The following is a 25,420-nucleotide window of genomic DNA, read 5'->3' on the forward strand; positions in this document are numbered from 1 at the left end:
GCCGTGTGCATCTAAGTTTCCGGGAAATGCTGAGTTTTTTTTTCTCTCATTTGCCGTGCGGTATCAAACATTGTATGAAAAATACACGCTTAGAGCAGTTTCTCGAATCAAATATCACGTTTGTCGCGAGGGACATGAATGAATTCCCTGAATGAAAGAGCCAAACTGCAGTTAAAGTCCACCATTTAATAATTTGGCAAATAATTCGACTACAGATGTCCATGTAAACACAGTCACATTGTCCACTGTGGTTGTGTGTTTTGACTATGAAATTCAGCGCGCCCAAATAGACACTCCCACACCAAGCCTCTTTTCTTCCTCCGACACTCCCCCCTAAACAGAGCTGGACACGCCCACTTTTCTGACTTTTTCCAAAGTAGAGGTGTGAAAACACCCTGCTGAAACGAGGGGGTTTCATGGCCCTTTAAGAACATGCTCAGCAGCACTCAGGTTATAGCTGGAAATGGATGTTGTTTTTAAAATGTAATTACAGATTGGTACAGAAGTCAATACTTTTAACAACCCTAATTCATTTTACCTTGAAACTGCAGTCAAATGTATTTTGAAGTATGTTTTTGCAGTTTCACACAAATGCAGGCTGAAGCACATGTTTCTAAAGAGCCTGAGTTTGTTGTACTTCAGAAAGCCATGACAATAGCTGACATTTGAAGAGCGCTAGCAGTCAAACGCTTGGGTACACTTCAGTACATTTGCTTTTATGTGATGCTTATGTAACATTTGGTTTGTTTTCATTTCAGTTTTGAAGAATTTAATTGTATTATTTTATAATAGGCTGGCGCAGTTGGTAGTGCTGTCGCCTCACAGCAAGAAGGTCACTGGTTCGAGCCTCGGCTGGGTCAATTGGTTTTTCTGTGTGGAGTTTGCATGTTCTCCCTGCATTCTTGTTGGTTTCTTCCGGGTGTTCCGGTTTCCACAGTCCAAAGAGATGTTGTACAGGTGAATTGGGTAGGCTAAATTGTCCGTAGTGTATGGATGTTCCCCAGAGATAGGTTGCAGCTGGAATGGCATCCGCTGCTTAAAACATATGCTGGATGAGTTGGCGGTTCATTCCGCTGTGGCGACCCCAGATTAATAAAGTGACTAAGCCGAAAAGAAAATGAATGAATGATTATTTTATAATATTATCAAATAGAAATGAGTCTGTGATTTTCTTTTGAGTGGGAATTAATCAGTCGTGTGAAACTTGAAAGAATTAATTTGGCAAATATATTTTCTGCCATAGTTTTTGTGCATGTTTATGTTTTAATTTTTATTATTTTAATGTTTTTTTTACAGAAAGAAAATGTATTCACTTCAAGCAACTATATGTGTTTTTTTGTTCAATATTTGCATCTCTGTGTTTCCATTTAGCATATGTCTTACAACATCCATCACAATAAACTATCATCCAAAATGTTTGGTGTTTGTGCGTTTTGTGTCTGTTTGGTGTGGTGTCTTATTCTCAGCAAGGTTGCCTTAAAAATACGATTAAAAACATAAAATGTCATAAAATAATATTGTGACATTATTTCTATTTAAAATATATATATATATTTAAATATACACTCACTGGCCACTTTATTAGGTACATCTGACTAGTACCAGGTTGGACCCACAACTGCCTTAATCCTTTACTTAAACAAGGTACTGGAAATACTCCTCAGAGATTTTAGTCCATATTGACATGATAGCATCACAGTTGCTGCGGATTTGTCAGCTGCACATCCATGATGCAAATTGCCCGTTCCACCACATCCCAAAGGTGCTCTATAGGATTGAGATCTGGGGACTGTGGAGGCCATCTGAGTACAGTGAACTCATTGACATGTTCAAGAAACCAGTCGGAGATGATTCACGCTTTATGACATGGTGCATTATCCTGCTGGAAGTATCCATCAGAAGATGGGTACACTGTGGTCATAAAGGGATGGACATGGTCAGCAACAATACACAGGTTAGCTGTGGCGTTGACACAATGCTCAAGTGGTCATTTGAGTTACTGTTACCTTTCATCATCTGAAAGCAGTCTGGCCATTCTCCTCTGGCATCAACAAAGCATTTGCGCCCACAGAACTGCCGCTCACTGGATATTTTCTCTTTTTCAGATCGTTTTCTGTTAATCCTAGAGAGGGTTGTGCGTGAAAGCCGAGTAGATCAGCAGTTTCTGAAATACTCAGACCAACCCGTCTGGCACAAACAACCATGCCACGTTCAAAGTCACTTAAATCCCCTTTCTTCCCCATTCTGATGCTCGGTTTAAACTGCAGCAAATTGTCTTGACCATGTCTAAGACATTGGCTGATTGGCTGATTAGAAATTTGCGTGTCCAACAAGGAGTTAGACAGGTGTACCTAATAAAGTGGCCAGTGAGTGTATATTTTAAAAATATATGCTGACAAAAATTCATTTAGAGCAGCTGTTTTCATTTAGGAATTTTATTGAAAATAACATTTTATATTATAGAGAAGTCTTGCAATAAAGTTAAAGCGTCCTTGCTTTATTTTTTAGTTCTTTCATAATTCTCATCCTCATTTTGGTGTTTGGTGTGCATACATTTCATGACTGTACCACTAATAAGAATTAATAGGACTGTATAAACCCCTTTAAACTAGTGTATAACGTAGTATATCCAGACATGCAGCTGAATGCTTGACACGGCTGACTGGCACAAATGAGGTTTCAGTGATGTGAGCTGTCAGGTGTTTACTGGTGTAAAACCCTTTCAAACACACCAGTGTTCAGTAATCTAGGGCTCAGTTATGCTGATCTGTTTCATCACCTGCTTCCTTATCATGTGTAATATGCCAGAACTCGTGTGTGTGTTTTTCTGTGGTTCGACACAGGATGTTATTTTACTCATGTCTTAAAGGGATAGTTCACCCAAATAGAAAAAATCTCTCACTATTTACTCTCCCTCATGTGGTTCCAAACTTTTAAGAGTTTCTTTCTTCTGTTAAACACAAAAGATGTTTTGCAGAAAACTGAAAACCTGTAACCATTGACTTCAAATTGTTTTCCTACTATGGAAGTCAATGGTTACAGGCTTTTGGCATTCTTCAAAATATCTTCTTTTGTGTTTAACATAAAAAGAAACTCCTAACGGTTTGGAACAAGGAAAGGGAGAGTAAATTGTCATTTTAGGGTGAACTATTCCTTTAAGGCCAGAACTATTGGAAAATTGTGATAGATATTCAATAAAAGGTTAACTCTGGATTTAATCCACAGAAACTCTCTGCTGCCCTCTAGTGTGGAAGATTAAACAGATTTAGGAAGCATTGTTTAATTGAAAGAATAGATCACCCAAAAAAGAAAATGTTACAACAAATGAAAATATTTTGAAGAAAACTGGTAACCATTGACTTCCATAGTAAGGAAAACATGTACTATAGAAGTCAATGGCTACAGGTTTTCAGCTCTCTTCAAAGTTTCTTCATTTGAGTCGAACAGAAGAAAGAAACTTTGTAACAAAGAAACAGCTTTGTAACAAGTGAAATTTTGGGTAAACTATCTCTTTAAGATGTTTTGTAAATGTTTGTTGAAATCATCCGTAAACCTACAGTGAAATAAAACATTTAAATGTTAACACGTTGTATTTGTTTTATATGCAGTTGAAAGTAGAATTATTACCCTTCCTGTGTATTTAAAATATTTCCTCAGTGATTTTTAACAGAGCAAGAACTTTTTCATAGTATTTGCTATAATATTTTATCGTATGATTATTTTTTGCTGTATGTCAATACTGCCAGACTCTTTAGAAAGCAATAAAGCACTGTCTATTTCATTTATACTGTGTGTGTGTGTGTGTGTGTGTGTGTGTGTGTGTGTGTGTGTGTGTGTGTGTGTGTGTGTGTGTGTGTGTGTGTGTGTGTGTGTGTGTGTGTGTGTGTGTGTGTGTGTATATAAAATGTATGTATGTGTGTGTGTGTGTGTATATATATATATATATATATATATATATATATATATATATATATATATATATATATATATATATATACATACATATATATATATATATATATATATATATATATATATATATATATATATATATATATATATATATATATATATATATACATACATACATACATACATAGTTGAAGTCAGAATTATTAGCCCCCCTGTTTATTTTTTCCCCCAATTTCTGTTTAACCGAGAAACAACACATTTCAACACATTTGTAATCATAATAGTTTTAATAACTCATTTCTAATAACTGATTTGTTTTATATTTGCCATGATGACAGTAAATAATATGTTACTAGATAATATTCAAGACATTTCTATACAGCTTAAAGGGACATTTTAAGGTTTAACTAGGTTTATTAGGTTAACTAGGCAGGTTAGGGTAATTAGGTAAGTTATTGTACAATGATGGTTTGTTCTGTAGACTATTGAAAAACAAAATTTGCTTAAAGGGGCTAATAATATGGTCCTTAAAATGGTGTTTAAAAAATTAAAAACTGCTTTTATTCTAGCCAAAATAAAACAAATAAGTCTTTCTCCAAAAGCAAAAATATTATCAGACATACTGTGAAAATGTCCTTGCTCTGTTAAACATCATTTGGGAAATATTTAAAAAAGAAAAAAAAATCCAAGGGGGGCTAATAATTCTGACTTCAACTGTATAGTTTATACTTCAACTGTTTTTGCCAGTACCGTGCAGCCTTAGTCAATATTATTAAAGTTATTATTTGAATTAATTTATCGTTTACAGGAAGGCTAATAATTTAGATTTTAACAATATGCACTCAAGCAAAGGTGTTTGTTGTTTGCTCAAACTAGTATATTTAAAAATGAGCTGAATTAACACAATTCTTTAGTTTTTTGTCGATAATTTAATTGTTTATGTTCAATCTGCTCAAATTTGTAAACTTAAAAACTGAAAAGCTTACTTAATTCTTTCCCAACACAAATCGATTGTGTGGAAGCCAACTTTGTTTTTAGTTTACACGTGTACACTGTAAAAAATGCTAGGTTTCACACAATTCCATTCAATGCTGTCCCAACAAAAATTGATTGTTAGTTTTGTTTTTACAAATTGAAGAAGGCTGAACATTAAACAACTAAGTTGTCTAAAAAACTCAAGAATTGTGTTGATTCAGCTCATTTTAATATATTAGTTTAAAGAAGTAGCAAAAATATAAACTTAATTGTTTATGTTCAATCTACTCAAAATTGTACACTTAAATGCTAGTAAGTTGACTTAATTCCTTCATGTTGTGCCAACACAAATTGATTGTGTGGAAGCCAGCATTTATTTACTGTGTACATTATAAAAATGCTAGGTTTCACAAAATTTCTTCATGTTGTCCCAAAACAAATTGATTAAGTTAGCTTTGTTTTTACAAATTGAAGTAAAGCAATTTAAGTTTTCAAACAAAAAAAAAACTCAAGAATTGTACTGATTCGGTTTATTTTTAATATTTTATTTTAAAGACTTAGCAAAATATTGAGTGTACATGCATTTTTATGTGTACATTTATTTGATCATTATCAGTATAAGTGGACATCTGCGTGTGTGTGTGTTTCTTATGTTGGATTTGTGTGTTTCCAGCAGCCAGCAGAGCAGCCTGCAGAGCAGCCATGAGGAAGAGTCCACACGCTACCTGAGCCCCAACACACGTGAGGACAGGTATTACACAAACACACACACTCATTCACTTTGGCTGCTTTGGTGTTCAGTTCTGTATATAATAATGTTAAACACATAATGTGGATCTGTCATTCTGAATTTTTTGAGTATTTTTGAAATGTTCAAGGTATTATAATTCATGCTTTACCAATATTGATTTGTCAGAGATAAATTTAGATGATTTTTTAAACCTATTCACCTACACTTTTGTGCTTTTAAATTCTCATGATTTCATGGTCAAGGAATTTAATTTAATGCATTAAGAAGAAACTTTTATAGGAGTTGGGTTTCATGTTTTTAGACAAACCATTGATTAAAGAATAGAGTGAATTTATTTTGCAGTCCTGCCTTATGCATTATTCTCTTCTTACTGTAGTTGCCTGATATGACCAACAGGGGTCAGGGATTGCTCAGATCACACTCCTGTTACATGAATGAACACAATTCATATATGTATTTAATTGTTTTTGATGGAAATATTTATGTTGTTTGTTATGGAGTGTATCAGACCGACCTGTTTCCACCTCAGTAGAACATAAAACATGGAAATTTTGACCTTATTGTTGACACTTTTTTTCTCCTAAATTCAACCCTTTTTACAAATTTAATTACTTTATTTTTCATTATTTTACTCAATGACTATTGTGCATTTTGTTCTTATTTATTTATTTATTGCATTTATTTAGTTTCTTATTTTATTTTGTTTAACTTACTTTCATTTTCAATAGTCATTATTTTACTTAATAATTAGTTCCATTTAATTTCCCTATACTGTATTTGAAACTGTGCATCACAATGGGACTGGATTCTCACAGAAATGCGTCATATGACATCAGTACCAAACCTGGAAGTCTGATTTTTGACAAATAAATACTCACATAAAAAATCGCAAGATTTGCATAAATTGATTAAACATTTTTTTTAATATACAGCTGGAATACTTGATTCTGATTGGTCAGTCATAACATTCCAAGGTATGTTATCTCAAGATAACAACTGCTAAATAACACAGCATCATTCGGGAAGTTTTGTTTCTGTCAATTTTGCGTTTTTGACTGTTTGCCGCCATCTTGTGACTAAACAATACATGGGTTAGTATATGCTCCATTCAGTTGATTAACTTTCAGTTTTTGACTGTTTTCCGCTGTCTTGTGATTGAATAATATGGAGGTTAACATGCCATCTTGTGACTAAATAATAAGTAGGTTAGAATATGCTCCATTTAGTAGGTTTCTTTTCTGTCTGCTTTGTTTTTGACTGTTTGGTGCCATCTTTGTGACTGAATAATACATAGGTGTGACTGAATAGCAGGCGATTTAGTATATACTCCATTTAGTTGGTTTCGTTTCTGGCAGCTTTGCATTTTTTACTTTTTGGCGCCATCTTTGTTACTGAATAATACAAAGGTTAGTAAATGCTCCATTCAGTTGATTTAGTTTTTGTCAGCTTTGCATCTTTGACTGTTTGATGCCATCTTGTGACTGAATAATACGCAGGTTAGTATATGCTCCATTCAGTTGTTTTCGTTCCTGTCAGCTTTGTGTTTTTGACTATTTGCTGCCATCTTGTGACTAAATTAAACGTAGTTTAGTAAATGCTTAATTCAGTTGGTTTCATTTCTGTCAGCTTTGTGTTTTTGACTATTTGCCGCCATAATGTGACTGAATAATATGTATGTTAGTATATGCTCAATTCAGTTGGTTACCGTTCCTCTCAGCTTTGTGTTTTTGACTATTTGCCGCCATTTTGTGACTAAATAATATGCAGGTTAGTATATGCTCCATTCAGTTGGTTTTGTTCCTGTCAGTTTTGTGTTTTTGACTATTTGCCGCCATTTTGTGACTAAATAATATGCGGGTTAGTATATGCTCCATTCAGTTGGTTACCAGTCCTGTCAGTTTTGTGTTTTTGACTATTTGCCCTCATCTTATGACTAAATAACACAAAGGTTAGTATATGCTTCAAGTTGGTTTAATTTCTTTCAGCTTTGCGTTTTTGACTGGTACCTTCTTGTGATTGAATAATGTGAAGGTTAGTATATGCTCCGTTCAGTTGGTTTTTATTCTGCCTGCTTTGCATTTTTTGACAGTTTGGTGCCATCTTGTAACTGAAAAATACGTAAGTTAGTATATGCTCCATTCAGTAGATTTCGTATCTTTCAGCTTTGCGTTTTTGATAGTTTGCTGCCATCTTGTAACTGAATAATTTGTAGGTTAGTATATGCTCTATTCAGCAGGTTTTGTTTATGTCAGCTTTGTGTTTTTGACTGTTTGGTGCCATTGTGTGGCTGAATAATCTGTAGGTTAGTATATGCTCTATTCAGTTGGTTTAGTTTCTGTCTGCTTTTGTGTTTAATTAAAGAATTAATGAACTATTACTGCTCAGAACAATATTTTGTATCTAATGTTTATGTTTTGTGGCAAGTAGCCATGCAATAAGCAAGATAAAGCACATCCAGGAGGGTTGTTTTTATAAAATAAAGCCCTTCAGTCTTATCCAGCGACAGTCACAGTATGTGGTAAATGTTTTTGCTTTATATTCTGTGAACATCCTGCAAGCAGCTGCTTTCGAGAGTCGGTTCTCAAGTGTGGTTTTGAACTTTGTTTTTTTCAGTAGTTCGTGTTTTGCTTTTGAACTTGTTCTTCTTTCGGAGTGCTTGGAGTTCTGCATTTGTAGTCTAGTTTTGAGTCCGACCACAGATCTGTGTCACCTCAAAAACAGCTCTTGTGTGTTTCAATCCCAATCGCAGAGCTGCACATAATTTGCATATTTTTGGATACTTTTTTTTATTCATCATCCCAGAAATATCACATTTCAGACAAACTACAGCAGGTGCTTTGCGGGTCGAATAAGGTAAGCAAGTTTTCGTAGTGAATGCTCAGATTTTTAGCTGTGCTCAAATGTTCTTCCGGTGGCCAGCTGGACAGAGAACAGACCGATCCTCAGCTGGAGAACACACGAGCGGGTTTCATCTTCAGGCGTTTCTTTATTAGCGGCCTGTTAAAATATGCTGTTCTTTCTTTTGGAAACATGTGAACATCACTCTGTGTAGACTAAAAGTGCATAAATAGATAAAAAAGCATGCATGTTTTAGTTTGTGCTTGATAATGGTGATGTATTATACATGCATGAGGCGTCTTCTATTCTAACAAGACTTGATTCTGTATTCACCTTATTCTCAGCAGACGAGCGGGCGCTGCCATTTGAATCTTTTTGTCTCGCGACTTCCGGTCACATTCACTTCCATTCATTTTTTGACGTTAACAACTGCTCGTTACGCTGCTTGATGTTGCAATTTAATATTTTCTTATTATAATATGCTACTTGGTCTGTGTAGTCATGCAAACATTTGTTTGTTGAGCAAGTAGTTTGGCCATTTTCTGCCGTTTATTATTCCTAGTCAGTTCTCCCATAGGCGACTGAATCGGAAGTTCTAAGACAATCGCGAAAACAGGCGCACTTCCGCATTTTAGAATAAGGTCAATATCAGGCATGACCAACCCTGTTCCTGGAGATCGACCTTCCTGCAGATTTCAGGTGCAAGCCATATCAAACACACCTGCCTGTATTTATCAAGTGCTGTTCAGGTCCTAATTAATTGGTTCAGGTGTGTTTGATCAGGGTTGGAGCTGAACTTTGCAGTAAGGTCGATCTCCAGGAACAGGGTTGAGCACTACTGCTGTATATCATACTTCACTACATTTTATTTCAACTGCAACATCTCATACTCATCATTGCATTTTATCTGAGATGGTGGGCTGGACATTACATAGCTGTATGCAGAAAACAACACTGGCGCACTTTTATCTATAAAGCTATGTTAGGTAAACTTCCAGCTTATCTTTGTACTCTTCTTTGTCTTAGCTCTGAGAAGTACTAGTCATGCTCTTCCAAGTGTTTGCTTTTTAAATATACCTCAAGCTGGGTAAAACTGCATTTTCTTATTGTGCACCTTGGACATGGAATAATTTGCAAAAAGACTTCAAACTAAATAAAATTGTGTCTTTCGGGGAATTTTAAAGCATTATAAAGAGAGCGGTATTGGAAGAATGTGATTGTTTTTGTTGAGAGGACTGATGAAATGTTGTTGCGTGGTGTTTATTTATACATTTTCTTTTTGGCTTAGTCCCTTTATTAATCTGCGGTCGCCACAGTGGAATGAACCGCCAACTTATCCAGCATATGTTTTATGCAGCGAATGCCCTTCCAGCTGCAACGCATCACTGGGAAAAAAACCCATACACACTCATTCAAAACCCACATGAACACGGTGAGAACATGCAAACTCCACGCAGAGAGTACCGACAGGCTCAATTAGAACTTGAACTAGAGATCTGCGTGGGACTTTTTAAATCCCACTCCCGCCACGTTTCAGTCCGAACCCGACCGCTCCCGCTTTGTGTTCAGCATTCGTTATGAATATTATGATGATGATGATAGTAATAATTATAATAAATGTTAAGCATTGGCCCAATCGGCAATGGCCGGCTGGTTTTGAGATGGGCCGACCCAATCAGAGGTTATGCGGGTGTAATCAAAATCTGGCAAGAATGTCAAACAAATAGTAAGTGCAACACAAGCTAATTGTCAGAGATGGACCGTAAAAAAGGTAAGGCGGTGCCGAAAAGCTCAGAGAAAGCAAAAAGTTGCTCTAAAATCAGATGCTGCCAAATGCTTAAAATTAACTGAAATAGTCTCGAAAGGGTGCAATGGGTAGCGCTGTCCCCTCACAGCTACTAGGTCAATGGTCCGAGCCTATTCTGGGTCATTTAGTGTTTCTGTGTGAAGTTTGCATGTTCGCGAGGGTTTCCTCCCGGTTTCCCTCACAAGTCTTAACACATGTGCTATAGGTGAATTGGGTAGGCCTAATTGTCTGTAGTGCGTGTATGAAAATGTGTGTATAGGGGTTTCCCAGTGATGGGTTGCAGCTTGGAGGGTATCAGCTGCGTAAAACATATGCTGGATGAGTTGGCGGTTCATTCCGCTGTGGCGATCCCAGATTAGTAAGGGGACTAAGCCGAAAAGAAAATGAATGAATGAAACGATTGCATTTATAAATTTGTTAGAAATGGGTTGTTTTTTGTTCCAGTCACATACATAACACATGTATAACACATACATGTTTAAATGTCTATTAAATATGGTACTGCTTATATTATTTCACCAACTGTGCACCAATAAAAGTGGCAAACGTGCATGTCCGTGGATGGGGCTGTGTCGGTGTGGTAATGTGGGCTTTTTTGGCTACAGTGCCAGGGCTGATTTTTAGTCCCAGTCCGCCCCTGTCAGGAGCGATATTGTTAGATCGCCCGCTTCCGTTCAAAATACACCAGTTACTGACTGCTCCTGCTCTTTATTCGTGAATTTATTTCAGCGCCGCAAGAAATCTGGTCGGGTCCCGAGGTACAGCAGCAGAAATGCAGACCTCTAATTTGAACCATTAGCCCTCCCACTACGAGGCAGTTGTGCCAGCCACTGAGCCACCGTGTCTTCCGATAATAGAATTGAGGAGGAGGTGGAAGGGTGGGGTGGGGTGATCCGATAGGCTAGCTAATGATTAGCGATAAGGGTCAGCTGTGTTCGATCATATCACATGGTCCTCACGAAATTATTTTGTGAAACTTCACTCATTGGTAACAGTTTGTACTTATCTGATTGACTAAAGTAATACATTCAAGTATTTTTATGTCAAATAATATGTAAAAACATCTCCAAAATGTTTATTTTTGTTCTGCAGTAAAAAAAAAAAAATTATAAAGGTATAATAGCTTTCTTTTTGTACAACACACAAGAGTTATTTTGGTTTTAATCCCACTGACTTCTAGTGTATTTTTGTCAAAGATTTAAATGGGAACTGAAAATCTTCGGTTGCATTCAAAACTGGGTGGGAAATGAACAGGGGTTTCTAGTAAATGTGTCACCTATAGGAACAGAAATATCAGACACATTTAAAATAAATGACATTTAAATAAATGGAAGATTACAGTGAGTAGTGCAAATGAATAAAGGGTGTCAAATTGTTAAAACACATTGAAATCTGTGCAATGTTGTTTCAGAATCAGCATCTTTTTAAGCATTTGTTTGCAGCGTTGAACTTTATAACCAATCAAAAAAAACAATTTTTGTTGCACACCAGTTGCATTAATCAGACAGAGACATTTAGATTATTCACTATTAAATGTGCATTAGAAGTACACAAGAATACACTAATATATTAATTATTACAATTTTAACATTGGGGTAGCACGGTGGTGCAGTAGGTAGCACAACTGCTTCACAGCAAGAAGATCGCTGGTTCGAGCCCTTGCTGGGTCAGTGCGGCTGTGTGAAATTTTGGTGTTGGTGTGAGTTTCCTCCAGGTGCTCCGGTTTCCTCCACAAGTCCAAAAACATGTGGTTTAGTTGAATTGGGTGAGCTAAATTGTTTATGAGTGTATGAGTGTAAATGAGTGTGTATGGATGTTTCGTAGTGATGGGTTGCAGCTGGAAGGGCATTTGCTGTGTAAAACATATGCTGAATAAGTTGGCGGTTCATTCCGCTGTGGCGACCCCAGATTAATAAAGGAACTAAGCCGAAAAGAAAATGAATGAATGAATTTTTGAATTGACAATATTTTTTGGTTGAAGTTTGATTGTCTTTTTTCAAAAAAAAATTTATTGGTAACAGTTTACAGGTGATTGATTGATCACCAGCAATTTAGCAATTGCAGATCATCATGCACCTCACACACACACACACCAGTTGCAGTTCTCTCCCTGATAGCACAAAAAAATAGCCATAGAGCTGGAAACAAATCATAGACTGATTACATGGACTATATATTCACCTCACACACACACATTGCTGAGTCTTATTGTATGTTTACTTGTAACATTGTAAAGCATTTTCTTTGTCTAATCTTGCCGTGCCTTTAGATCCTTGCTTTGTTTCTTTGTTTATCCTGTTTGCTGCCTACACTGACCTCTGCCTGTGAACATGACTTCACTATGGGACTTCACTCATGATACCGTTTGTTCCTGTTTGACTATTGCCTGCCTAACTAAGCTTACTCCTAGTGTTATAAAAGTAATACCCCTAAAAATCATTCATTCATTTGTTAAATATCATTTTTATCAGGGGTTGCTACAGCGGAATGAACCGCCAACTTATCCAGCATGTTTTACACAGTGGATGCCCTTCCAGCTGCAACCCAGTACTGGAACATCCAGTACACTACAACTAATTTAGCTTATTCAATTAACCTATACCGCATATCTTTGGAAACCCAAAGAAATCCCAGAGGAAATTCATGCCAACGCGAGGACAACATGCAAACTCCACATAGAAATGCCAACTGATCCAGCCGGGACTTGAACCAGCAACCTTCTTGCTGTGAGCCGACAGTGCTAACCACTTAGCCACCTCTTGTTTCTTTCTTTTTAATTAAAGTGTATTAAACACAAAACAAATAGATTATTTTGATTGTAAACAAGCAGTTTGAACAAACAGCAACAATCCTTTCTTTGAGTGAGGGTGTGTGTGTCTGTATGTGTGTGTGTGCACATCTCTACACCTGTGAAAGTCAGTTTGTCAAAGTCAGTATACAGGCAGTCGCCCACAGCTTGTTTTTGCGCATTCAGCAACCCAATTTCAGCTGATTCTTGCACTTATTTTTACATTGCTTGTGTGTAATGACGTAAAAGCAGCTAATGCTCATTAAAGGTGATGAATTTTCAGTTTGCTTGTGTCCCGTTGGGCTGAATGAATTGCAGTGAAACACCTCCACTCTCATTTATACACATTGTGAAATGAGCTGGCCAAGATTCCCATTAATTTATACTTAATCCCCATTAATTCATACTATAGTTGCTCGACTTTTCTCTAGTACTTCTGTCAAACCATTTAAAGAGACAGCTCACCCAAAAATGAAAATTTATTTGCTGTTTACTCACCAAGGAAGTGGTTCCAACCTTTTTTTCTGCTGAACCTAAAAGAAGCTATTTTGAAAAAACCTGAAAGCTTTTTGGGATCTCAAATTTCTCTTGCGAGAGCCGGTCACGCCTGCTGTTCTCGTGTAAATCTGAGGCCGCTGTCAACTGACAGACTGACTGACTGACCAACCAACCAATCACCAGACGCAAACCATGTCATCACGGTCAACTCTGCTCTGCCTATCAAGTCCTCTCACGTACACAACAAGGCACTGGACAAACTGGTAACAGCAAATGGCAAATGGAATTAAGCGATCAGCTGTTAAGTGTGAAAAGGAACAGCATCATGCCACCCCATAGCGTTTTATTTTAAAGACGAAATGCAGCCATACGTACCTCTGGCTACATAATTCGCACTCTCCGGAAATGTATATAGGGCTATGTTTTCAGAATGAGCCCACGTTGTTTTTTTTATTGTTGTCACAATCACCACCAATCTAATCCTTGCAGATCGCTAGAGAACTACACATGTCCCTGAACTGTACTACAAATACCATCATGCACCTCACACACACACACCAGTTCCTTATTCCCCTTGATTACACATGTACACACAAATCATAGACTTATTACCGGGACTTTCTATTCACCTCTCTCTCTCTCTCACACACACACCCACACACACACTGAGTCTCATTATTGTAACAACATGAAGCGTTTTCTTGTATAGCCGTAGACTCTTTGCCTGGTTTTATTGTTTTCGCTGCCTGTTCTGACCATTAGCTTGTATTTGATCACATATTGTGGCTTCTATTTGCCCCTGTTTTGACCATTGCCTAGTTGAGGACAGAGTAAGGCTTCATTAAACACTAAACAGTTGAAGCAAATGTGTCAGCTCCAAAACTTTTAAATCAAAACTTTTACAAATTGGGGAATTTTAGCCCATGTTGTAGAATTGAGATTTCAAGTGATTAATGGTGAGGTGATTCCTGACTGGAATGCAGAGTTCGTATCCAGGGTGATGCGTCTATACATATTAGTTTTTAAGTACTCTGTTCTTGTAACGTGTTATGTTCGAACATTGGTCTGACATCTGAATGAACACTTTGTGAATAAACATGTCTTGTTTTGGTCATTAAAAACTAACATTAAAATACATCAAGTCACAATTTCTGAGTATTTGCACAAGTCAGGATTTGAACTCAGGACATTTGCAGCGCAGTAGCTAGCTAGCACAGTCCACTAGACCACATGAGATTTTTTTGACCTGGCAAATTCGCCAGGTCTTGAAATGCTTCTGAAATGGTCGATGCTTTGAATTGCTTTAGTCACGTGACCTGAGTGCTTCGATATGGAGTCAATTTAGGGCCAAATATACCGCAAATAAAAATCAAGCAGTGTAAAAAAAAAAAGCTAAAATATTTGCAATATTTAAAAAATACACATATATTTGCAAAATAGTTTTTTCCAATATTGCCTTTACAAACCCTCTCAAGTCAATTGCAACGCTCATTTTGATTTGCTTTTTAGCCAACTGTGAGTTTTCTCTTTGCACTTCACATTTCTGTGTGTTTCACTTTCTGGCCTTGATTTGACAAGGGGGCAGAGTCACGGGAACTGGGGCGTGTATGGCAGGCCCGGACCTGCCTTCTATGAAACAACTTCATTCATTCATTTTCTTGTCGGCTTAGTCCCTTTATTAATCCGGGGTCAGCAAAGCGGAATGAACCGCCAACCTATCCAGCAAGTTTTTACGCAGCGGATGCCCTTCCAGCCGCAACCCATCTCTGGGAAACATCCACACACACATTCACAAACACACTCATACACTACGGACAATTTAGCCTACCCAATTCACCTGTACCGCATGTCTTTGGACTGTGAGGGAAACCGGAGCACCCGGAGGAAACCCACACGAACGCAGGGAGAACATGCAAACTCCACACAGAAACGCAGACTGAGCCGAGGCTCGAACCAGCGACCTTCTTGCTGTGAGGTGACAGCACTACCTACTGCACCACTGCTTCGCCCATGAAGCAACTTGTTTTAAAAATTTTTTTGCTCAATACTTTTTTTGCAAACCCTTCTATCATGTTGCAAGTATAAATGGCCCTAGACTGACTCCATACTTTGAATCATTTTAGTCACGTGACCTGGGTGTTTCGAATCATGCTTCAGTGCAGTGTTTCAAAACGATTCGAGATCTCAACAACATCAGTTTCGCATCAGTCATCCCTACCATTGCCTGCCTGACCATTCTGTTTAAAAAACCTGAGTGTGGATCCTTAACTCTTAAGCATCTCAATTTATACACAAAAAATGATGTTTGCTGTTTGTTTAAACTCTTTATTTAAAATGAGCTGAAACAACACAATTCCTGGGTTTTTTTGGGGGTAACTCAATTCTTTTATCTTCAAAATCCACTTAAATGTGTAAAAACTAATAGGTTAACTTAATTTTTTCAAGTTGTCTCAACAGAAATCGATTGTGGAACTCTTAAATGTGACTTTTGAAATGTGATCTTAACACTTAAATGTGTAAAAACTAATAAGTTAACTTAATTTTTTCAAGTTGTCTCAACACAAATCGATTGTGGAACTCAGCATTTTTGAGTGTACACTGAAGTCAAAGGAAAACATTAAATCTTATCGCCAAATTGATTATAAATCTGACTCATATTTGACCAGTTGCATGCAGTCTCTTGTGTTTCTGCGACTCTGATGATCATATTAGCATCTCTGCTGGAGGTCTGACCGCTACACACCTCAAGTGTGGAAACAAACTGTACTGATGTACACAAACTGAGAAAACACAGGATCTGGGTCACCGCAGGACAAGACACGGCCTGCGCAGAGAGAGAGAGAGCGAGCGAGAGAGAGGGATGCAGAGGAGATGCAGTAAAATCAGTAATGAAGTGTTTTCCTTCAGTGAGGGTGTGTGTGAAGCGCGCGCAGGTCCACATGACTGCAGAACATCATGGTTCAGAGCAGGACTTTATCATGCACCTCTCCCGTCAAACTGGGCTGTCACCCTCGGGTGTCCACGCTCAGAAAAAGACTACACTTTCGCCGGGATAAGTGAGTGCTTTTACTCTGTTTTTACTCTCTGAAGGTGTTGGACAGGTTTTAATTAGCAGGCAGAAATCCGCAGTCGTTTCATCCAGGCTGAATTACTGTAACAGATCTTGTTTCCTGTGATATATTGAATTACACAGACTTTTGCTGTGAAAACTGGAAGAGGACTGAAAGTTGAACTAACTTGCAGTTATTAATGGTAATTGTACATGCGAGCCTCGTTTCTGATCATCATTTAATAATATCTGGCAACTTCATAGCTGCATTATACAGTGTTGATGCAATAAATTAATTAATATAGTGGCTTTTTTATGTATTTCTTTGTTTTCAAAATAATGACAAAAAGTCATGACGTTACATGCTTATTTTTAGTAAGGTATTTGTGTAATGTTTTATGGAATATGCACAATCAGATGTATTTAGTTCGTGTTGCAGTATACTGTACACTGAACAATCTCTAAAAGGGGACTGTAATTTGGTACAGTAGTTTTCCCAAAGTATAGTTTAACTTTGCTTCAAACCTCAAAATGTCATTCATTCAAAAAATAAAAAAATGAATAAATTGTATTATTATAAAATTATATATATATATATATATATATATATATATATATATATATATATATATATATATATATACATACAATATATATATATATATACATACAATATATATATACACTATATATACAATATATATATATATATATATATATATATACATACATACAATATATATATATATATATATATATATATATATATATATATATATATATATATATATACATTTGCAGAAATAAAACATATTATTTACTATGCAGACTACAGTTTTTATTTTTTTATTTTATATATATATATATATATATATAAATAAAAACTGTAGTCTGCATAGTAAATAATATGTTTCATTTCAGCAAATATGTATATATATATATATATATATATATATATATATATATATATATATATATATATATATATATATATATATATATATATATATATATATATATATTATAATCACTAAGCAGTTAATATTGGTGGGAATGTTCATAAGCAAAACTCCATGGCCTGTCCACAGAGCCGGGAGAGCAGTAGCAATTCAATTTAGTTCAATTCATCTTTATTTCTCTAGCGCTTTTACGATGTACATTATGTCAAAGCTGCTTCACATAGAAGATTATAGTGAATTGAAACTGTCAGTCCAGTTTTCAGAGTTGAAGTTCAGTTTAGTTCAGTTCAGTGTAGTTTAATTTTCACTGCTGAAAGTCCAAACACTGAGGAGCAAATCCATCGATGTGTAGCTTCACAATTCCTAAACCAAGAAAACCGGTGGTGAGGAACAAACTTCACCAATTGACGAAAGTGAAGGAAAAAAACCTTGAGAGAAACCAGGCTTAGTTGGGCACGACCAAGTCAACATTGATTATATGATAAGACATTGAAATCCCAGAGGAATCATATTATATGATAAAACATTGATTATATGATAAATGTCAGAGACATGAGGCTGATTACCACATAATTGGCTAATACTATAAACTGATATTAGAAATGAGCTGAAAGGAGCTAAAACTATGCTTCATATTTCACGAGTTCACACTTAGCTGATGATTGATTAAAAAACTTGTGTGGCATGCTGTCCCGGGAGAGAGCCCTGAGCTCATAAGATCCTCGAGCCCGGGGCTCCCTCCCATTACAAGGCGGGAGGGGAGTTTGAGCTCAGGTAGATCTCGAGAACTCCCCTGCTGTAATAACCAATGAACAGTACGTGATTGCTCTGGGGAGATAACTACATATTAGAAGCATGTCTAGGTGCTGATTTGGATTAGTCAATTAACTTAAGTTGCAAGTTTTTAGACAGTGGGAGGAAGCCAGGGACCCCGTGGAAAACAAACATGAGCACGTGGAGAAAGTGCAAACTCCGCACAGAAACGTCTGCTGGTTCGGTAAAGCCTGGAACCAGAGACGTTCTTGCTGTGAGGCAACAGTGCTAAGTGTTATGATTACCAGCGATCGCTAACCACCAGAGGTCGCTGGAAAACATTCACACTCGTTGAACTACATATCTGCCATGTTATGGACTACAACACCCAGTCAGGCCACACACACACACAACCGGTTCCAGATTCTGATTACACTCTCACAGCTGAAGCCACTCACACAATGATTATTTGGACTATTTAAACCCCTCTGTTCCACACACATGTTGCTGAGTATTGTTAAGCTGTTGCTGTCCATACAGAAGCGTTTTCCCTTGTTTGCTGTTGCCTGTGTTTTTTGACTTTTGGACTGATTATCGTGTTTTGACCCTTTTCTGCTTGCACCAAACCTTTTGCCTGTTTTATTGGATTTGCGGATTGCCTACTACACTGATTATTCTGGTATTTGATCCTTGCCTGATTGACCATTCTTATAATAAAGCTGAATTTGGTACTACCCCAGTTTGCATAGCATCCTTACGCAACACTAAGCACTGGGCCACCATGTCACCCATCTAGGAAGGAGGAGGAGTAGGGGTGGAAGAGGGGATTCCTCAAAACGAAGATAGCAGTGGAATGTAACACAGGGTATTTGTAGTAGTTTAGGAGTCGTCTGATTGGTGCATTGTGAATTGGATAATGGATAAAGTTTTGCTTTGGATCAACCTAAAAAAGTTAGTTACAGCTACAGTGCATTTATACATTTCTTCCTCAAATTATAGGTTTGACTTGGTTAAAACTGAAAGATTAAAATTTTATATTAATCACAATATTTCTACTGTGTTTTTTTTTAATCCTCCATTAGTGACAATTAGCATAGACAGCCCTAACAGACACTCTGCTGACGCAAAGGCATTTGTGAAGCCCTATTTGAGAAGAGGGCTGGAAGCACAACCTAATCTCTCAAAGATTTTTTTTTAATGATAAATAGGCAGAGATTTTAGTTTTTAGCTGCAAACAGGCCCTCCAGGAAACCACTAACCTTTGTGAATTTGATCTTTGAATCCTCAATGACTTGAAATCAGTTTATCTTGTAAACAGCAATTGAGATTGTTTTAGGAATGGATCAACTGACTACAAAACCAATCATAGGTTTTTAATTTGTTGGGGGAAATTTAGATTTATGCAATATCTGAAATTTGAATAAATAAGCTTTCCAGTAATGCTATCCAGATATACTTTGCTAGAATATGACTATATTTAGCTGAAATCTGAGTGTTTCAAACAATTAATTAAAAAAGTTATTTAATTTATTATTAAAAATATTAAAGAGAATTTATAAAAAAAATATATATATATATATATAAAAATAATGGGGTTTAAACACAGGTCTGTGGCAACGGTGTGTGAATATAACCAGCCTCTAATGGAACAAAATGATTTATATATATATATATATATATATATATATATATATATATATATATATATATATATATATAATTTTGTTCCATTAGAGGCTGGTTATATATATAATCACACTAGGTTAAAAGCAGTCTGCAGAAACACTTTGACTGACATTCTCTCTTTGTATGTGTCATCAGAAGGGGAAAGCCCCACCCATTAGTAACAATTAGCATAGACACCCCTAGCAGCCACTATGCTGATGCATAGGCATTTGTAAAGAATTTACTTATCTTTTTTTAAAAGAGAACTGGGAGTTTAAATCTTATTTGAATTTAAAGCAACAGGGATTAAAAATTAAAATCAAAGCCTAACCAGTGCAGTTTTTTTAAAAGTTAGAAAAGATTATTTGTGGAGTATAATGAACTGAAACTTCACATACACACTATTGGGACGTCAGAGACTTACTTTAATCTTTTAAAAAGGAGCATGATAGGTCCCCTTTAAAGGGCACCTATGATGAAAATCATCTTTTGTAAGCTGTTTAGACAGAACTGTGTGTAAGTATAGTGTGTCCACAGTCATACTGGGGTAATATAAAGACAATAAGTTTCTTTTTTTTTTTAAATTTCCGGACAATAAAATAGCATCCAAATCCCTCCCATTTTGAGGCCCACTGCAACTTGACATTAAAGTGCGGTTTCCCCGCCCACCGAATTGATTGACAGCTGTGTATTAACATGTCTCTGTTGTAACATGTATAATCATATCAACAAGACAGAAGGTGCGCAAAGCAACTGGGATTAAAAGATCTGTTCAGCTCTCTGTGATCATCAATCATCATTAGATGTGATCAAGAGTGAGTTTTACAAGTTTAAAACGCTTTTAAAACAGTGCATGTTCGTAATGAATTACAGTGATTCACTTCAGCTTTACTTCATCACCACAGCCGTGTGTCCGTACAATTATAAACGAAGATGCTTCATCCCCGTTTTGTGGACATTAAATCAGGTTTATTTTCTGCATTAACAATAAGATATCCATACAGCGGTGGATATTAACATGTATCCTGTCACATTTGCCAAGCAAAAACAGTGTAAAGCTAAACGCGCACGCTGTCTGTGTGTGTGTGTGTGTGTGTGTGTGTACGCTGTATGTGTGTGATTCTGTGTGTATGCGTGAACATTGTAACGACATTGTGTGAGACTCATCGTTGCAACTCCACAACAAATACATCAAATGCTCATTGGGAAAGTTCTTAGTATTTCTCACAGACGTTACATGAGATAAGCTTCTATTATGTCTGTCTGTTGTCTGATGCAGCCGAGGGCGGAGATTGAGGCACACTCTGACAGGGAGGTGGGAACGGTGGCGGGGAGAACTAGCATTAAAGGCACAGTCCACAAAAACTGCTACAAGATGCTCAGAGCTAAAAATTACAAACTTCTGAAAGCTATAATAAATAGTCTCATGGGTGATTTGAGCTGAAACACATTCTAGAGACAAAAAATACATATTTTAAGTCTGGAAAAAAGGAGTAACCTTGGTGCCCTTTAAGTTCTTATATAATTGCAGATTTACAAAGAATTTTCATTGTGCATGATTTTTACTCAATATTGTTATGATTTTTGTCATAAAAGAAAAATCTGTAATATTGACCAAGGTATTTTTGCTTATTGACATATAAATATATTACATATAAAATACATCAAGATGGTTTGACACTCCAAGCTATCATACAGCTTCTGAAATCCTCACATTTCATAGTGTCTGCTTGTTTATGATTATTCTCTGGAGCATTTTTTAAATTTTACATTTCATTCTGGGGTGGCACGGTGGCTCAGTGGTTAGCGCTGTCGTCTTACAGCAAGAAGGTCATTGGTTCGAGTTTTGGCTGGACCAGTTGGCATTTCTGTGTTGAGTTTGCATGTTCTCCTCGTGCTAGCATGGGTTTTCTCTGGGTGCTTCAGTTTCCCCCACAGTCCAAACACATGCTCTATAGGTGAATTAAATAAACTAAATTGGCCATAGTGTATGTGTGTGTATATGAATCAGAATGTATGGGTGTTTTCTAGTACTGGGTTGCAGCTGGAAGGGCATCCACTGCGTAAAACATATGCTGTAATTGGCGGTTCATTCTGCTGTGGCAACCTCTGAATTAGAGACTAAGCCAAATAAAAATGAATGAAGGAATTCAATCCTATTTTTGTTTCATTTGAATTGAATTATACTGAGAAGGAAGTTCTTCATAATGTCGTTTTTTTATGATCGACACGATCGAATATATTTTGTGTGATCTGCCTCTTAAACAAAGTGATGGGGCTGCCTTTTAAACAGGGCACACTCGTGTGTGAGGGGAAAAGAGCCTGCAAAGATCATGCTCTTCTGTTCGACACGAGCTCAAGTTCATTGTGTCCCTGTCACAGTAACTAACTAGACTAACTAGGTCTGTTTCTCTTCAGACTCAAAGCTTTGATGAAGTCAGGTGTGTGTCTTCTTTAATTAGCAGCTGTTCAAGGCAGACTCATTAACAATGAGATCACTCCACCAGCCTCACTCTCTCTTTCTATATATTCCTCTGTGTATATAAGGTGAGAACAGACCTTGTAGATTGGACAGGGTTTTTTGTTTTGATGTGATCAGCAACATTCGGAGTTGCCCTTTTGCTATAGTTTGTTAGGAGATGCTTACGCTGCAGAAGAAAAGTGCAGCGAGCCTACAACAGCAAGCATACATTATTCACTGCTTTCTCTGCCCTCCCCAAAATTTGCTATATTTAAAGGGGCCAAAAGGAGGTATAATTGTGTGTTAATCACATTTTAATTATCAGCTTGTGACAAATGTAAAAAGTGAGACCTTCCTATATTCTCTATGAAAGCCTTTAGGATGATAATTTTAACTGTTGGACATGATTTTTGTTGCTGACATGATCATTTTTGCTGAACAAATTATTAATATTCTGCTTTGCACTTACGGCTCATTATTTGAATTATAGGAGTTTTATGGTTTTTACATGACTTTCCACTTTACACTACCTGACATAATCTCAGTTGTAAGAGCAACAAATAATAACTTGACTTCTAGTTGATCATTTGGAAAGGTGGCAGGAGGTCTGTTTTTCAGATGAATCATCTGTTGAGCTGCAATCCCAATCCTCACAAATACTGCAGAAGACCTACTGGAACCCGCATGGAGCCAGGATTCTCATAGAAATCAGTCAAGTTTGTTGAAGGAAAAGTCTTGGTTTAAGGTTACATTCAATATGGGAATGTGTGAGAGATCTGCAGAGTGGATGGCAACATCAACAGCCTGAGGTATCAAGACATTTGTGCTGCCTATTGCAATACAAACCACAAGGAGAGGGCAAATTCTCCAGCAGGATATCGCTCCTTCTCATACTTCAGCCTCCACATCAAAGTTCACATCAAAGTCGATGTGCTCCAGGATTGGCCAGCCCAGTCACCATATATGAACATTATTGAGCATGTCTGGTGTAAGATGGAGGAGGCATTGAAGATGAATCCAAAGAATCTTGATGAACTCAGGGAGTCCTGCAAGAACGCTTTCTTTGCCTTTCCAGATGACTTTAATAATGATGTATGGATGCAGTCCTCCAAGCTCATGATGGAGTCAGACACAATATTCATTCTGTTTCCACTGCAGCATGACTTTATATTCTATACTGGACATTATTTCTGTTCAGTGACAAGACTTTTGTCTAAGCAAAGTCAGACCTTACTGTTCTTATTAAATAATAAAAAATCAAGGCATGATCATGTTTAATTTTGGTCAAATAAGCGTAATCTAGAGGCTTTTGCCTTTCATATAAGCCACTTCTGATACCGAATGATCAGCCAGAAGTCAAGTTATTGTTTGTTGTTTCTAAAATTTGCAGATGAAAATGCAGAAAGTGTACTGTAAAATTACTGAAAAAAAAACTTTTGAATTATGTGACATTTCTGTAATTGAACGTGTAATTTAATTATTTAATTTATCTTTTTTTCTGTACCCTAGCTGCCAGAATTTTGCTTTTTTTTTTTTTTTTTTTTACAGTGAGAGACTTTTTATCTCGATGACAAGTTCAGGATATAAAAAATTCATCAGAGTAGTTCTTTAAAATTTGGAAAATTATTTGACAGTTTTTATCATATTTTAATGGTAAAGTTCCGGCCACCACAGCCGCTGATTTTTTATAATTTTTTTCTGGAATCTTACAAATTGGTTTTTACAGTGAATGTGAAATTGCAGTCATCAATCGGCTCCCAGATCTGGGGCCTCATGTATCAACGCTGCGTACGCACAAAAACTTTGCGTACGCCAGGTTTCACGCTCAGAATCGCTCACGTTTGGATTTACTAACAATGAACTGAACGTGGGAATGTACGCAGGTTCACGGCAGCTTTCTGGCAGGCGTATGCACATTTTTTGTGCGTGTCTGTTTTATTTCCATTGGCGACTCCTAGAGGCAGTTGTGTTAAATTCCTCTCTACAAAGTGTCTGAGCCTTGCAATGGCAGCTGTATGAGACGGGTTCAGCAGGTATATAAGGTTTCCATACCATACATTTGACCAGCTAAACATTAAAGCGCAATTTGCAGCCACTGAGACCGTTAAGCGTACTGCAACATTTTACAGATATAAATCACACTATTTCTTTTGTTAATGCACTCAGTGCGATGTTCAGACCCAACTGTGTTGACCGCATCAGCTAAACTCTCCCACTCTATTTTTTTCTTTTGTTGTTAACTCCGGAAAACAAACTTGCAAATAACACCGCTTTTCTCCGGTCTACCTCCGAAAGCAGCACCTCCAATTCACATTCTGTTCAAAGTTTCTGTTTTTGCTTGCTTTTGCCATTGCTTTTTCGTTGGGTTTTTCCATTAGCATAGTCATTAGCATATTCATACGGGGGAGGAGGCAGGGAGGGGTTTTGTGCTCGTGCATGTTGCGCTCAGTTTCACGTTCATTCAGATGTACAAAAGAATATGCGTGAGATTCAGCGTACGCAGTGTTTCATACATCTGAAATTTTTTCTGCGTACGCACATTTACAGCTTTGTGCGTACGCAATGTTTTAGTAAGATTTCCACGCAAGTCTTCGTACATGAGGCCCCTGGTGTTCTGATGAAAATCTATCCAGCCATCCATCCATCCAGAAAAATAATCTCATGTCAAAAGTAAAAACAACTTTACTTTGTTTAACCAATTGGCAGATTATTTTGCTTGTTTTAAGAAAAGAAAGATTTTATATTGGTATATTGTTTCTGAAAACAAGACAATATGTTTTGCTTGCCTACAAAATTCTTCTTGATTCAAGAATTTTCAGATATTTGGACTAGAAAAAAGCCAAAAAAATATATAAATAAGAAAAGTATTCTTTTGCAGTGAAGAAAGATCAATGCGCCGTAATGCAATTCAAAATCATAAATAAATGGGGGAAAATGCCAAAGAAATACAGAAAACTAATTTAT

General features: G+C 36.8%; 1 protein-coding gene across 31 annotated transcripts in view; it reads left to right on the forward strand.

Moving 5' to 3' along the window:
• gramd1ba (GRAM domain containing 1Ba) overlaps window positions 1-25,420 on the forward strand; it is a 168,753-nt gene that overhangs the window by 59,993 nt on the left and 83,340 nt on the right. For 25 of the 31 annotated variants that reach the window (XR_012386541.1, XR_012386542.1, XR_012386543.1 and 22 more), the window contains one exon: window positions 5,561-5,638. Coding sequence is in view for 21 of the 31 variants with exons in the window: in XM_068224027.2 (XP_068080128.1) it covers window positions 5,561-5,638 (78 nt within the window). In the remaining 10 variants the exon portion in view is untranslated. The remainder of the gene's footprint in view (window positions 1-5,560; window positions 5,639-25,420) is intronic. The other 6 variants (XM_073915158.1, XM_073915154.1, XM_068224015.2 and 3 more) reach the window with 1 other exon arrangement.

The sequence above is a fragment of the Danio rerio genome, chromosome 10, assembly GCF_049306965.1.
Source record: "Danio rerio strain Tuebingen ecotype United States chromosome 10, GRCz12tu, whole genome shotgun sequence".
Classification (NCBI taxonomy): domain Eukaryota; kingdom Metazoa; phylum Chordata; class Actinopteri; order Cypriniformes; family Danionidae; genus Danio; species Danio rerio.